Source organism: Ictalurus punctatus, chromosome 27, assembly GCF_001660625.3.
Source record: "Ictalurus punctatus breed USDA103 chromosome 27, Coco_2.0, whole genome shotgun sequence".
Classification (NCBI taxonomy): domain Eukaryota; kingdom Metazoa; phylum Chordata; class Actinopteri; order Siluriformes; family Ictaluridae; genus Ictalurus; species Ictalurus punctatus.
This window is the reverse complement of record NC_030442.2, coordinates 7,684,133-7,701,012: the sequence shown is the minus strand read 5'-3', so window position 1 is coordinate 7,701,012 and position 16,880 is coordinate 7,684,133. Positions and strand designations below refer to the sequence as shown.

General features: G+C 36.6%; 1 protein-coding gene and 1 non-coding gene across 2 annotated transcripts; both read right to left on the bottom strand.

The window, feature by feature from the left end:
- Positions 1 to 3,539: 3,539 nt before the first annotated feature.
- Positions 3,540 to 3,611, bottom strand: trnam-cau (transfer RNA methionine (anticodon CAU)). Its single transcript has one exon. It is a non-coding gene; the product is annotated as a tRNA-Met (tRNA).
- A 3,021-nt stretch (positions 3,612 to 6,632) lies between these two features.
- ciao2b (cytosolic iron-sulfur assembly component 2B) lies at positions 6,633 to 9,682 on the bottom strand. The gene is made up of 5 exons (XM_053676673.1): positions 9,305 to 9,682; positions 7,956 to 8,030; positions 7,691 to 7,816; positions 7,545 to 7,590; positions 6,633 to 7,020 (listed from the first exon to the last, which is right to left on the bottom strand). Exons 1-5 carry the CDS (start codon positions 9,434 to 9,436, stop codon positions 6,920 to 6,922), a joined length of 480 nt encoding a protein of 159 aa, XP_053532648.1. The 5' UTR covers positions 9,437 to 9,682; the 3' UTR covers positions 6,633 to 6,919.
- Positions 9,683 to 16,880: the final 7,198 nt, after the last annotated feature.

The window sequence follows — 16,880 nt, the reverse complement described above, 5'->3', positions numbered from 1 at the left end:
GGGACTTAGGGCACGAGGCAGGGGACACCCTCAATTTGGTACCAATTCACTGCAGGGCACAATTGCACACACACTACAGATCATTTTCAAATGCCAATAAGCCTACAGTGTATGTCTTTGGACTGGGGTAGGAAACCGGAGTACCCTGAAAAAAACCCCGAAGCATGGGTAGAGCATGCAATTTACACACCCAAAAGGTGGAGGCGTGAATTGAACCCCAAACTCTGGAGGTGCGTAGCTCAGGCTCTGAACTTTGACTTGCTCTGTTCACAAATCAAGTTCTACTGGAAAACTTTAGAGCAGCACTGATAAAGCAGAGGATTGGCTTTTAGTTTAGATCTCAATTTCCAGTGTTTGCATTTGTTATACATTTACTTATGAAAAGACGTAGATTAATTGTGTTGTTTATACACAAAGACTTTGTTATTAGGAACAAGGAGTCTACAGCAGCTGTATTAGGTCTTGCACTATAAATATTTGGACTGAGACAATTAGTAGCCTTTACCATCATATAGTTTGGAGTTAATGTTCACAACAGTTTTGGGAATTAAATGAAGTATAATTTTATGATGATATTCTAACATAAGCATATGGTAACTTGATGAGGGTTGCTTTGTTTAAATTTACTGCCATCATATTAAATTATTACACACTTACAAAAAGGTACAGGTACATTTGTTGTTCTGCAAGGTAGGAAGCATGCAAATATTTTTTTTTCCCAATAAAAAATGCATTTTAAAAGGTTGCATCTGCAAGCACAAAAATTAAACTACCTGAGTACCATACCAGGGACTAGCATATATATGTTAAACCCTGGATTAGTATTTTTAAAAGAGGTAAACAATATGTTTTATATTACAGTTTAATTACTGTATATGTTAGGGCTCAGGACACAAAGGGTAAAGGCTGAACACAATATTGGCCATTGATTTTACAGATTTTGGTTGGCTCACCCACCTCCTGCTACCTTGTTTAATTGTTTATCCTGTTTTATTACTGAGGAAGTGCCACCTGTGTCCTGTTTTTCTGCTTGAAATACGGGAAGTGTTATGTGTTTCTTCTAGGAGGAACAGTCAGCACTGTATGTGCTAAAGAGCCCACGCTGCTATTTATGAGAGGTTAGGTTTACTCTCAGTGTCTCTCCATGACAGATATACACACAAGTGAATGTGGAGGTAGTGGAGATGTTTATATGTGCCTTGGACTGCTTGGCAACAAGGTTCTCTAGCTGAGGTGACTCACTGCTGGCTTTGGATCTCTTTGTTCTGCACTTTCAGTTGCATAGTGAGTGGAGAGGTGTGCGTAGGACTAATGTAACCACGCTGGTTATTGTTTCAAACAAGAGAATGGACATGATCAGGCTGGCTAAAAAAGGAAAAATGAGAGACATGGCCCCACGCTGCAGGTTGTTTATGGCAATATTTTTCATAGCAGAGCTTTAAGAGGTAATTAACACAAAAATCAGAGACCTGAGAATGAGCGACATCATGTGGATGCTGATATAAATTACAAGCTGCAGCCACTGATTTTGCTCTACAGCTAAGCTGCTTATTAAAATATCTGTAAAATAAGCTGGACTTCTCTACTAAGGAGGATAAAACAAATTAATGTATATAAATCAATACTTTCGCCAGAAATGAAATGTACATAGTTTTCACCCAAATGTAATAATAGCCAAGACATATTTGGTATAAGAGGTTACAGTTGTGCTTGAACGTTGTTTAAACCTTTTGAACTTTCTATATTTCTATTATAATATAAATATGTCCTAAAAGCAGACAAAGAGGACACATTATATAGGCTAAATAAGACAAAAACATTATACTTGACCACTTATTTATTGACGATGATGAATATTATTGAAATTAAAATTTATTGAAAATATTATGAAAGAACATTACATATCTGTGAGTTGCAATAGTATGTTAATCTTTGCTTTCAGTATCTGGTGTGACCCCCTTGTGCAGCAACAACTGCAACTAAATATTCCTGGTAACTGTTGATCAGTCCTGCACATCGGCTTGGAGGAATTTTAGCCCATTCCTCAGTACAGAACAGCTTCAACTCTGGGATGTTGGTGGGTTTCCTCACATGAACTGCATGCTTCAAGTCCTTCCACAACATTTCTATCGGATTAAGGTCAGATTTTGACTTGGCCATTCCAAAACATTACCTTTATTCTTCTTTAACCATTCTTTGGTAGAACAACTTGTGTGCTTAGGATCATGTCTTGCTGCATGTCTTGCTCCAACTTTCTCTTGAAATTCAGTTCATGAACAGATGTTCTGATATTTTCCTATAGAATTCACTGGTGTAATTCAGAACTTATTGCTCCATCAATGATGGCAAGTCGTCCTGGCCCAGATGCAGAAAAGCAGGCCTACCACCTCCATGCTTCACAGATGGGATAAGGTTCTTAAGCTGGAGTGCAATGTTTTCCTTTCGCCAAACATAACAATTCTCATTTAAACCAAAAAAATCTATTTTGGACTCATCTGTCCACAAATTTTTTTTTTCCAATAGCCTTCTGGCTTGTCCGCATGATCTTTAGTAGGCAGCAATGTTCTTTTTGGAGAGCAGTGGCTTTCTCCTCACAACCCTGCCATGCACACCATTGTTGTTCAGTGTTCTCCTAATGTTGGACTCATGAACATTAATATTAGCCTATGTGTAAGAGGTCTTTGGTTGCTTAGAAGTTACCCTGGGTTCCTTTGTGACCTCATGGACTATTACACGTCTTATTCTTGAAGCGATCTTTGTTGGTTGACCACTCCTGGGGAGGGTAACAATGGTCATAAATGTCCTCCATTTGTACACAATCTCCAGTAGCTGACTGTGGATTGGTGGAGTCTAAACTCTTTAGAGATGGTTTTGTTACCTTTTCAGCCTGATGAGCAGCAACAACTCTTTTTCTGAGGTCCTCAGAAATCTCCTGGTAGATCCCTGTTTTTTTTTTTTTTTTTTTTTTTTTTTTTTTTTTTTTTTAAATAAAACAGGGTGTTCACTCACATCTGATTGTCATTGACTGAAAACACCTGATTCTAATTTCACCTTTAAATTAACTGCTAATCCTAGAGTTTCACATACTTTTGCCACTCACAGATATGTAATATTGGATCACTTTCCTCATTAAATAAACGATCAAGTATAATATTTTCGTCTCATTTGTTTAAGTGGGGTATCGTTGTTTACTTTTAGGACTCGTGTGAAAATATGATGTTGTTTTAGGTCATATTTAGACAGAAATATTGAAAATTCTAAAGGGTTTACAAACTTTCAAGCAGCACTATAGCATGAAGGACAAGAGAGCAAATGCAATGATTTACCCCTCTTAGTTCATTAATAGTTCTGTGACAACATATACAGTATATGTGGTAATGAACATCTAACAAATTTTGGTTAAGATCTCAGTTTTGCTCTTTTTCTTTCTTTGCATACGTCACCGTCAGCATCAGCATCAGAACAACCTAATACTAAATAGTAGGACAACATGTATAACCACTGTCCTTTTTTTGTGGCATTATTAGTTAAAAGTCACTTAGCAGAGGATGGTTTCGATCCATCGACCTCTGGGTTATGGGCCCAGCACGCTTCCGCTGCGCCACTCTGCTGCTAGACACACGCTGGTTATGTGGTATATAGAAAATTATTAATAATTACGTATTAAAAAACATCTTGAGGCTTGCCAGAATTCTTTCATTCTACATCTATATCTGAAATAAAACAACATACATCAAATTCTGAATGTCTTGTTTAGATTCTCCACTAGGGTGCACTGTGGGAATAAGGGAAAATAAGGAAAAGCGCGCGCGCGCGTGTGTGTGTGTGTGTGTAACCTGATAATTAACTGATGATGATGAAATTTGATTGGGTAATGCTGGAAGAAAGGAGAACATGAAAGTCACTAGGGTAGTATTCCTCCTGCAGTGGTGCTGACACATGTCAAACTTCAAATTGTTGATTTACTCACCTACCCTGCTCCAAATTCTGTCCGTATTTTTAGGTGACGAAAAGTTCTAGATCATATAATGATAGCCATACAAGTAATACATAAATAGGAGCATTTCATACATATCTTTATTTTAAAATGGCATGATACTGTACACAGTATATTTGTGAATCTGAAACAATCAAGCCTACCTATAATTGAAACATCCAATACAAAATACAATACAAGGTCAAAGGTTTGTGGACTCCTGAATTCACACTCTCATGTGAGTCTTGCGAAACTGTTCAACAGTTTCATGCGAAACTGATGCCAAAAAGTGGGAAGCACAGAATTGTAAAGGATGTCTTTGTATGCTGTAGAATTAAGATTGTCCTTCACTGGAACTAAGCAGCCCAAACCTGTTCCAGCATGACAATTCCTTCTGCACAATGTGAGGTCAGTAAAGGCATGATTTGCCAAGGTTAGCTTGAAAGAACTCGAGAGCCCTGTCCTCAACCCCACTGAACACTTTTGGGATCAGTTGGAACACCGACTGAACCCCAGGCCTCCTCACCTGACCTCACTAATGCTCTTGTAGATAAATGAGCAAATCCCCACAGCCATGTTCCCAAATCTAATGGAAAGCCTTCCCTAGAAAGTGGAGGATTTTATAACAGCAGAAGGGGACTAAATCTGAAATGGAATCCTTACAAAACATAAATGGGTATGTGGTCAGGTGTCCACAAACCTTTGGTCATATAGTGTGTTTTAATAATATCTTTCCTGTATAGTTATAATGTTTAAATCCATCAACCACGCTGAAGATTCAAAACAAAAGGCTGAGCTGGTTAAGCTTGTAGACCCATCTTTGCCAGCTTGTAAGTAATTTTCCAGATCAGTGCATTTTGGAGAAATTTTGAAAGTGCCTTACTTTGATATTGTTTTCTTAAACACAACTTATCTAACATATTGCGCTGGTAGCAGTAATTCAGAAACTGGTCCCATCTACCAGCACTTACCTCTGGCAAAAATTATGTAATCACCACACTTATAGGATGCTCACCCATCTTTTTTACTTCGTAGCAAATAAATAAATCACAGATATGACCATTTTTGTTTAATAGCTGAACATTCTGGCTTCATGAAACATTGTTTTAGTTAATGACATATTTTTTCCAGATCAAGTAGAGGAAAAATTATGGAATCACTCAGTGTTGAGGGAGAAAAAATATGGAATCATCAACAACAACAACAAAAAAAAATCACAATTAATACTTTGTTGCTCCTCTTGGGGCTTTTATGACGGCCTGAATTCTTTGAAGCGTGGACATCACTCATGAAAAACAATATTCTCCATCAAGCTGGTTGAACTTTCTCGAATAACGGTTGACAGATCAGCTTTGCAGGATGGCGCTTTGTCATAGACCATTTTTTAAAATTTCCACCATAGATTTTCAATCGGATTGAGATCTGGACTGTTTGCTGGCCATGTCAATGAGTTGATCTGCCTTTTCTGAAGAAAAGCTTTAATACTCTTTGCTCTGTGGCGAGATTCATTATCCTGAAAAATGACTTCATCACCACCAAACCTATTTTCTATCGATGGAATGAGAAAAGTGTCCAAAATTTCAACGTACACCAATGTTCAACTGTTCAGGTCTCCCCTGGTATTTTACCTGGCATGCAACCCCATATCATAAATAAGGAAGGAAATGTGATAGTTTTCTTCGTCTTTATATGTTTCATTAGAACGGCACCAGACAAAAGTTCCAGCATCATGTCCTTGGCCAAAGCAGATTTGTGATTCATCACTGAATATCACTTTCATCCCATCATCCACACTCCATGATTGCGTCTCTGTAGTCCACTGTAACCTTATTTTCTTCTGTTTAGGTGTTAGTGCTGGTTATGGTTGGCTTTTCTATACGAAAATCCCATTTCATTCAGCCACTTTCTTACAGCTCTGTCACAAACATTGACTCCTGTTTACGCTCATTTGTTTTTCATTTTGTATTTTCTATTTTCAAGGCATATTGCACCAAATTTTAGACACGACTGACTGGGAACAACCGGCATCTTTTGCCACACTCTGTGCTGGATTTCCTTTTCGAAGGAGTTTTATAATCCTTTCCATTGTTTCAATTGACCACTCTCTTGTTGAGGCCATGTTTCCTTTCAAAAAGTCCAAGATTAAAGTCAGTAAGCACTCTTTTAATATCTGTAGGCACTATCTTAACTGCAGACTAATTTACTGCAGTTTTTAGACTTGTTCTGGTATTTGTTATAGAAATGAAATTACAAGGTGATTCCATAATTTGTTCCTCTACTTGATCTGGAAAAAAAAAAATGCCATTAATTAAAATTTCATTTAACTTGTTTGAGGTATGTTTCAAGGAAAACCAGAATGTTCAGCTATTAAACAAAATTTGTTTTGTGTCACATCTGTGCTTTGTTTATTTGTTATGAAGTAAAAAAGCCAGGTGAACATCCTCCAAGTGTGCTGATTCCACAATTTTTGCCAGGAGTTGTTCCAGCAGGTCCAGCTTGATCAGCTCAGCCAGTGTTTTAGCAGCTGGAAGCCATTTCATACCACTTTAAACTTTACTCTTCTTTGAGGTGCATTAGGGAACTGTAATTGAGAATTACATTTTCCATGGAAAAAACTTTTGTTTTTGTCAGAAAGTAAACTGCAAACTGGCAAATATTAAAAAAAGAAAGGAAAAAACTTTAATATGAAATCATCTGAATGAATTCCAGATCATGTCTGTCATTACATTTTGTTCATCTTTTAGAAGTTGCTTGCACTTGCATAATTACAAACATATTAAACATTTTCTTTTCCTTTGCATTTCAACTGTGCACAGGACCAAAAATCTCTTAACGAACATAAGAAAGAATGTTACCAAGCATGTTCAACCTAGCAAGTGTGTGAGTTGAGAGAAGTGTGTGACTGAGTTTCATCCAAAGAATAACAACTAAACACTAATTGCGTCATGCAGGTCTTGTGGAAAGGCATTGGTTGACAACCTCCAACAGATGAGCATTCTCCAAAGCTGCAGCGACTCTCTCCTTATCTGCTAGCTGCTTATTAACTAAGAGGAAATGGAAAGAGAAGGCCAAAGTAAACTTACTGGCAATGGAATACGATTAAATAATCTAGTTTGATAAGAAGTAGCAGTGTAAATAAATATGTAATAGATTTGCTGTTAATATTATTCTATAAAATAGTTGACCGCATTTTCAAAACAAAACAACTTATTATTAAAGGGGAAAAAATATCAAACCATGATATTGAGTTTTGTGGATATCATAATGTGAATTAAAAGTACACAGGTAAATTGATGTTTCACTGTCAACAATGCACAGTTAATGTTTTTGGATTTCCGTGATCTCTTTCATCATCAACATTAAGTACTGAGAATATGAACAGGGTTCTTAACCTTTCCTTCTGAATGTAATGCAGGGTACAGAATTTTGCAGTGTGCATCATTAATATGTGTAATTTTGTGTTATAGCATATAACTGATTATCAGCACTTGCCTGGATGCTCACTGTATGAACACAGAGCACATAAAGAAAGTCTGCACTGTATTATACTGAGGTAGTGCTGACTTACCTGCATCTTCTGAAGCATGTGTTCCTGGCGTGATGTGGACGTCAATCTACAGGCACAGGTACAACACATGAATAGCACTAGAAATATCAATAACAAAAACTTGATTTAAAAAAAAAAAAAAAAAAAAGCTTAACCATGGGATATACCTTAAACCTGTCAGGCAGTGAGCGCAGTAGCTTGACTTTGATAGACAGCCCTATGAGAGTAGCCATGCTACAGTGAGGGATGGTTGGTGTGAACTCCACAGAGACTATGCTCTCCTGATCATTCACCTGAAATTAAAAGACTCTTTTAAACAGGACAGAGTTTTCTGATTGCCTTACCATTTCATTTTGCATTTTCTACAATAGAATAATGTATGTCAGCAGAAATGTAAAACGATGCTTAAGATGATGAGCCAAATAAACTCACTTTCACACGCACTTGCTCCACAACATTTAACTCCTCCAGGGACAGTGGGTGCTCAGGATCATTGATGGACCTAATGTGATGTGAGCATTAAGTTAAGGTTTCATATAGTATGTGACCTGATAATGAGTTAAAATGATAAAATATATCCTGTGATCATCTGCTTAAGGTGGAAATGGCATTACACCTATTACTGACAGTCTGTATTCATAATATTCATTTAGATGCTGGACATTAAGAGATTTAGCACGAGTGAAGCTTAATATCATGTAAAGTCGGGTCAATAAGTATTTGGACAATTTTCGATTTTCGTAATTTTGATGGATTTAATTTTTTTTTTTTTTTACATTTTAAAAAGATGGATAACAGTGAAAGCAACCGAAAGAAACTGACTGTTCTCAAATGGCTGCGTCAGTCACCTGACCTCAACTCAATGAGCATGCTTTTCACAAAAATCCAAGTATTTAAAAATAGTCCTTATATTTATAATTAACAATGTTAGTTTGTCCAATTACTTTTGAGCCTGTGAAAGTGGAGGGACTATGTAAAAAATGGCTGTAATTCCTAAATGGTTAATGCAATATTTTTGTTAAACCCCTTGAATTAAAGCTAAAGGTCTACACTTCAATCACATCCAGACGGCTTCATTTCAAATCCACCAAATGTGGTGGGGTACAGAGGCGAAATGACCAAAATTGTGTCCCTGTCCAAATACTTCTGGACCCTGCTGTAAATAAGTAGACTGACAGATAGAGAAATGGGCATACAGGCACATAGACAGAAACGGGACAGTAATTATATAAATATATAGGAGTATATATTACTGTCGCACGCTTTCTTGTTTATTTGTGACACTTTTTTTTTTTTTTTTACTTAATTTGTCTTTGAATTGTCTCCATTGATGGTCTTTCCTTTTTTGGTGGAAAGAGAAACTACACGACTAAGTGGGTATGTAGTTTGTTATAGTGTAGGGATGCTCTAGTGAATATGTATTAGTATTAGCATTTTACTTTGTAATATTGCCTGTGCTAGCAGCTAGCTAACGCTACGTCTGCAGAAGCACATCGCTCTCTGTTATACTCATAGTGAACCTAATTACAGAGCGTTTTGCGACGCACGCTAGCTTGCCATCAGCTGTTCATAGAATATTTTCGGAGTAAAAAAAATTATGTTAGACAAAATAATGCACTGGGCCTTAAAAGAAAATTAGAGGCAGTTATTTAACTATCCAGCAGTACACACACACACACACACACACACACACACACACACACACTATATGAGTATGGGTGTTTTTAGCATGAAGCTTAGTTAAACAGTCAGGCTACATGGTATATTTGGAACATAGAAAGGATATCGAAAATTTCTCTATCATCAATGGGATCAGCCACATCTTCGTCCTCTTCACTCGCAGTCAGGAGTCTTTCTCCAGATCGCTGAAAAATTAAAGGATTTGCGTTTTCTAGTCGTGTTCCTCCAGACATCCTCCTCCTGACACCTAACTGCTGCAGCCGCTCTGTGCCAGCGCTAGATAGTTACACACACGTGTGATTGTTCCAAATTATTTTTTAAATACATACATATAAATAAATAAATAACCAAACTGGCTAAACTACAAGCCACACGTGTATATTAAGTTCAGTAAGTAAACAAATGTAAAACAAAACTGTCAGTGCTGACTGCAAGGCTCGTGAAGTAAACTTCCGGATACAGGAAGTGGTTTTTTCCACAACAAAAGTCTCGAGCGCATGGTGGAAATGCGTCACACCACTGTGGTGAACTTGCAAAGTGCACAACTAATCCATCCGAGCGCAGAAGCAATCAAAAATGGCAAAGTGCAAAATTAATCCATAATTGCAGTGTAAATTTAAAGTAATGGAGATTTAAAGGTTTAAACGTAGTCTGATATAAAACCTGGATTAAATAATTGCATAAAATTCAATATTGTTTGTATTTAAATAAGGCTGAAACGAAATTAGTAGATCGACTTAATCAAAGGTAAATCTTAATCTACTGTATGTTGGTGCATAATCATTTAATTTTCAATTTGTGCATAAACCTAAAGCTTTCTGTAATCAATAGCTAATTAATTCTCTGTCAATCAATCAATCAATCAATCAATCTATCTATCTATCTATCTATCTATCTATCTATCTATCTATCTATCTATCTATCTATATATATATATATATATATATATATATATATATATATATATATATATATATATATATGAAACTACAGGCAGCTGTAGTGCAACTGTCCTCGATGAATTTGCCCCTACAAACTACTTACAGTGGAGGAAATAAGTATGGGACGTATGCAACATTTTTTTCAGTAAACATATTTCCAGTGAGGTTATTCACATGAAATTTTCACCAGACATCAGTATTAACTCAAGAAATCTGCGAATATAAAGAATTCACAACATTAAAGTTCATAAATAAAGTTATGTGTAATAAAGTGGAATGACACAGGAAAAAAGTATTGAGCACGCTAAGAAAAAGCAGTTCTCCAAGATAAGGTAAGGCAAGGAACCAGCTGAAATCTGTAAGTAATTATACCCCCTATTTGTGCAAATTAATATCAGCTGGGTTAGTAAATTGATGGTCTATAAAAAGGCATTTAGTTACCAAGGTGTCACACAAGAAACATCTCATGATGGGTAAAAGCAAAGAGCTCTCCCAAGACCTTCGCAACCTTATTGTTGCAAAACATATTGATGGAATCGAATACAGACGTATTTCAAAACTTCTGAATCTTCCATTAAGCACCATTGGGGCCATTATCTGCAAGTGGAAGCAACATCACTCCATCATGAACCGGTCACACACAGGAGCTCCTTGCAAGATTTCTGACCAGGGAGTCAGAAGAATAGTCAGAAGAGTAGCCCAAGAGCCAAGGACCATTCGGAAAGAGCTCCAGAAACACTTGGAGGCAGCAGGCGCCACCGTCACAGAGAAAACAATATGCAATGCACTCCACTGCTCACTGTCACCCCGCAAGACTCCATTACTAAAGAAAAGGCATGTCGAAGCTCGTTTAAAGTTTGCTACAACTCATTTGGACAAGAATATGAAATACTTGGAGAGTGCAGTCTAGTCAGACGAGAGCAAAAAGTAACTTATTGGCTGTCATACTACACACCATGTTTGGAGACTGCACATCACCCTTAAAACACTATACCAACAGTAAAGTTTGGAGGTGGAAGCATCATGGTGTGGGGCTGATTGGAACCCTTTACAAGGGAGATTCTTAAGAAGAATCTACTGCCATCCACTAGGCTTCTCCACTAAGTATTAAATAAATTTCAGTTAGCATGTTCAATACTTTTTTCCTATGTCATTCCACTTTATTACACATAACTTAATTGTATTTCTTTATATGAGTAGATTTCTTGAGTTAATGCCAAAGTCTGGTGAAAATTTCATGTGAATAGCTTCATTGGAAATATGATAACTGTAAAAAATTTGGATGCATTCAATACTTATTTTCCCCACTGTATATGAGTTCCTGATGCGCTGTTAGGAGAGGTGGAGGAATAGCTGCAATATATAAAGATGTCTTTCAATGCAAGCAGGTGTCACTTGGTGACATTTGAGTATCTTAGTATTGTACTAAAAGGTGCTCCACAGATTTTATTCTTAATTATTTATAAAATAATCTTCCACATTTATTGATGATTTTACAGAACTTTTATCAGCAACTTCATCTGAATTTGACTGTTTTAATAGGATTGCCAAAGGGCTCATATCTGTTTTAAACACTTTTGATCTAACTCAGCACGTGAATAGACCCACACACAATCGGGGCCACACTCTGGATCTACTCATTAGTAAGGGTCTAAACAGCTCATTTACTGTTATTAAGGATGTGGCTCTATCTGATCATTATCGTGCTTTCTTGGATACACTGATTTTTCCTGTCACAGAAACTAGATCTGTAACAGTCAAAAAGAGGTACATAAATGAGAATACTAGTGTGCAATTTAGGAAGGCTATATCTATGACAGCAAGTATATCTGCAGACTCTGTTGATGTTCTCCTTGATAATTTTACCTCAAAAGTTAAAAATACTATTGATGCCATTGCTCCTGTAAAGGTCAGGAAGATGACTGGTAAGTGTAAGGCACCTTGGAGAAACACAACAGCAGTACAAAGTATGAAAAGGAAATGCAGGAAATGCAGGAAAGCTGAACGCTTGTGGCAGAAAACAAAACTTGAAGTACATTATAACATCTACAAAGACAGCCTTCATACTTTCAATGCGGAACCACGCACAGCTAGACATACCTACTTCTCAAACATTATAAACAGCAACATCAACAACGCACATACTCTTTTTGCTACAGTAGAGAAATTAACAAACCCATCAACTCACATTCCATGTGAAATGCTGACTGAACACTATGCTGCACTCTACTGATTGATCTATATCATTTTAGCTCTGTAACCTTCCCTCTTTTTACCCATTAAATTTTTTTATTCGTATCTCCTGCTCATTTTAATGCAATTTTCTCATTTTTAGTTCTTACATTTATTTCTTGTTCTTATATATTTTTAAATATCTTGTACTTTCATTATGTAAAGCACTTTGAGTTGCCAATGTGTATGAAATGTGCTATATAAATAAACTTGCCTTGCCTTGCCTTGCCTAAACAATTATTGCACATGCACCTGTGGAACAGTCATTAAGACACCAACAATTTACAAGTGGTAGGCCATTAAGGTCACAGTTACAATAACTTAGGACACTAAAGAGACCTTTATACTGACTCTGAATAACACCAGAAGAAAGATGCCTAGGGTGCCTGCTCACCTGGTGAACATGCCATAGGCCTGCTGCAGGGAGGCATGAGGACTACAGATGTGGCCAGAGCAATAAACTGCAATGTTTGTAATGTAAGATGCCTAAGGGGCTGTTTATAAAATATAGCTAATAAAATATAGAAGCAGACCAAGTGCCAGTGTCTCACTATTTGATTTGTATTTGATGATTTTGTTCGATTTTGGTACAGTGATGGTCAATTATAAGTACTTAAAGATGAACTATTTAGATTTTTTTCAGTAAGTAAAAATGAACAAGCTTTGTTAAATGAATTGTAACATGGAGCACAAGAAAAGCTAAAAGATGGGAAGACAGAAAAATCCATTTCCACAATGAAAATAACTTTATGCACACTTCATGTACATTAAAATATATTACATTGGTGACATCTCAGCATTTAATAACCAAGAAAAATAAGCCAGATCTGTGCTTAACAAGTGTGAGTTTTCACTCCTTATGACAATTAATAATTTTCCAAATCTAACTATTGAGATTCTAAGTAACTGGAGACAGAACTTTTTTTTGTACTCTACGTAAATCATAAACCATTGAAATCGTTTGAGAAATGTAAACGTTATTGTACTTTTTATCCAGAAAAACCACAGCTCCTCCAATTACTTGTATTTGTTTGTAGGTCAGTCTTGCCCGGATCAATATGGCGGACACTTTGTGACATGAAGGCGCATAGTGTTTCTATACAAAGTGACATTGCCAACTACTGGCCTGGCATGCATAATACAGTGTTTTTAGTTGTTCTATGTGAATGGGGATCATTTTGACAACGTTGTCATCTGTATGTGAAACTTTTCAGAAACACAAAGGAAACACCTTCCCGTTTTTAGTACATCATTGTCATGTAAATGTACACTAAGACAGTGCTACATGGAGGCAGGAAGGACAGCTGATAGTCCTTGTAGTGGAATATTACATGTAACCATGTGTCCCCACAGATGTGATCAAGAACTTGCAAATACCTTGGTGGAAGAGTGGGATAACATCTCACAGCAAGAACTGACAAATCTGGTGCAGACCATGAGGATGAGATGCACTGTAGTACTTAAAGCAACTGGTGGACAACAGATACTGACTGTTACTTTTGATATTGAACCCCCATCCCCCCTTTGTTCAGGGACTCATTATTCCATTTCTGTTCATCAAATGTCTGTAAAACATGTTCAGAAATTAAGCAACTTTCTGGAAATAAAAGCAGTTGAATGTGAGAGGACGTTTCTTTCTTTTTTGCTGAGTATAGATGTGTAAACAACCTAGAACATGGCACCTTTTGTTTGAACCAGGGGCGTTAGCTGGATTGTTAATCATCCGGGGCTGAGCCCAGACTCACTAATCTTTATTGATGATGTAACTCATGATGGTAGCGGCAGAATTAATTCAGAAGTCTACAGAGACATTCTGTCTGGCAATTTACAGAGAAATGCATCCAATGTAATTGGAAGAAACTTCATCATGCAGCAAGACAATGACCCAAAACACTGCCAACACCACAAAGGACTTCAATGGGGGAAACAGTGGAAGATTTTAATCTGGCCAACCACCAGACTTTAACCAAATTGAGAATGCAATTCACCCCCAGAAGAGGAGACTGAAGGGAGAAACCCCCTCAAAAAAGTATAAGCCTGGAAAAGCATAACAAAAGAAGAATTAAACAGATTGGTGACGTCCGTGGGTTACCAGCTTGATGCAGTTATTGCAAGCAAAGGATATACAACCAAATACTGAGTGTTATTTAATTTTATTTACTTTAAGTCTATCTGTTCCTATACTTATATCAGGAAATGAAAGCCAAAATTCTGTCATCTCATATTCATCTTTTGATTTCAAACCCAAATGTCTTCAGTGAATAGCAAAAACAACACAACTGGCCTTGCCATTCCAGTACTTTCAGAGGGGACTGTAGTATGACAGTTGCACTTTTTTATGAGGGCTGTCTGTTAATGTCTTGGAAGGGGTACCATCAGGTGGTGGTTGGGAAAGAAAAAGAAATAGAAAAAAAAAAGTTATGTATGTAACCATGGTGAGTATGGTGGTACTGCTAGGACCACCTGGATCCATTGGGTTGAGAAGAATCTGCAAAGAATTAGTGTGACACAGAGAGGGCCTTTATAGGCTGCTCCTGTGAGGTTACAGTCCAAGCTGACGACTTTGATATTAGTACTAGGCAAGGAAAAAAGCAAATGGGAAAAGTCTACTGCTTCTGAAGGAAACCACTCTGGCAATCTTCCTCTCAGCCATGGTTACATAACCCGAAAAACAAAAAAAAGACTATTGTTAAAGTTGAAAGCCTGTCTTTCTATCATGCACAAATGACTAAGCTTTTTTACAATGTTTCTGACAGCAACACCACACTCAGTACGCTATATTCTGATTAATTACAGCAAATGGCCTGACCAGAATGATTCATTATTGTCCTGGTTGCATAATTTATGGACACTTGTCCAATCTGAGAAAGATTAATTGTCATCTATAAACAACTTATGGCTGTATAAGTTTAGCCAAGATGATTGATTATTAACATGAAATTACACATCATGGTGACTTATCCAAAGTCACAGTTTTTTATTGCACACAATGACTCGGGAACAGTAGCTCACACCTCAACGCTTTAAAGAGTGTTATGCATTAATCTTATCACAAATAGTGGGGGGGAAATGGCTGAAATGAGTCACTAATTTAGTGATCCACCCATAACTGATGTGTTTTTGAAAGACATATACACATTTTCACCTTTTTTATTCATATTGTTTCAAATGCACACAATAATGTGTAACACAAAAAGTACAAGAAATGATTTAAAATGATCAAAATGTTTACAGCTGTTTACAGCTTTAATATCTGTATACCATGTTGATATTTCTGTAAAGCTGCTTTGAGACAATGTCTATTGTAAAAAGCACTATACAAATAAAATTGAATTGAATTGAATCAAAATGTTTACAGCTGTCATGTTTATGGAAAAATATTTGGAAGTGGGTTTTTACTGAAAAGCAACAGTAAAATGTATATGTAAATGCACTCTTAAAACAAAGAGATCTTCAAGGGTTTTTGGCTGGTTAAGAGTTCTAGCTTCATAGTAGGGGTTCAGCATGGAACTGTTTACTTTTGCTTGTATTTTTCTCATTTGTAAGTCGCTTTGGATAAAAGCGTCTGCTAAGTGGATAAATGTAAATGTAAATGTACTAGCTCATCCTGCTTTGAGCAGTTTCAAGTTGTTAATGAAAGATGAAATTCCATATACAACTCAAATGTGTGAATTCTAATTAGGATGCATGAATTAATCTGCTACACTCAGGGGTTCTTCAAGGTTCTACCTTTGGACTTGCAACCTTATGTGAAAAGAAAACCTCTATTTTTAAGCCCTACAGAGAATCTTTCTCAAAAAAAATTAGGATGCTATATGTATCTTTTTCCCTAAGAGTGTTAGAATAAGAGAATATAAGACATAAGACCTCCATATTTAGTCATCTGTTCAGAGAGTACTGATAGAGAGCATTTAATTACTCTTTAAAGGCATTTATCAATTAATCATACTGCAGAAATACATGTAATTATCAGTCAAGAAGAATTTAAAATACTACAAGTTATTGTCCACATATCTATTATATTTGCAATAAGCTAGGGTTAGAGTTAGGCTTAGGGTATTTGTTTGCAAATATGAAATGCATATCTGAAATGCACTCATACATTTTTTGATGCATTTGGATTTATTCTTGGCAAATGACAGAGATTGTTGCAATGCAAGCAAGTAACATGAGTCATTATTAGCCTTATTACAATTCAACATTATTAAAAATATCTATTCATTATTCATAAATGAATCAGCCATGCTTTTTCCGCTCTGTCACTGTTTGTCATGTGATTGAAACTGAAGAAATTCGGAAGAGAACCACAGATAGGTGCAAAGGAGTGGCAGAACTTCATCTGATCCTATCTGTAGCTCTGACTGATATCTCAGTGTTTAGGTGGTGATTGGCATTACTGTAAGTGCCACCCACGTTGATGAAAGTAGCAAGATTTCTATAAGTGGAGGAAAGGCTATAATCTGTTATGACTTATTGACATAAGGAACACTGACATGAAAGTGTA

Excerpts from the sequence above, each read along its gene's own strand:
- ciao2b (XM_053676673.1), bottom strand. The coding sequence starts at position 9,436 with ATGTCTGGAGGAACACGACTAGAAAACGCAAATCCTTTAATTTTTCAG. Across the intron at positions 8,031-9,304 it reads ATAGAGAAATTTTCGATATC|ATTAGGTCCATCAATGATCC; the intron begins CTTTCTATGTTC and ends TGCTCACATCAC. Across the intron at positions 7,817-7,955 it reads TGGAGCAAGTGCGTGTGAAA|GTGAATGATCAGGAGAGCAT; the intron begins GTGAGTTTATTT and ends TTTTAATTTCAG.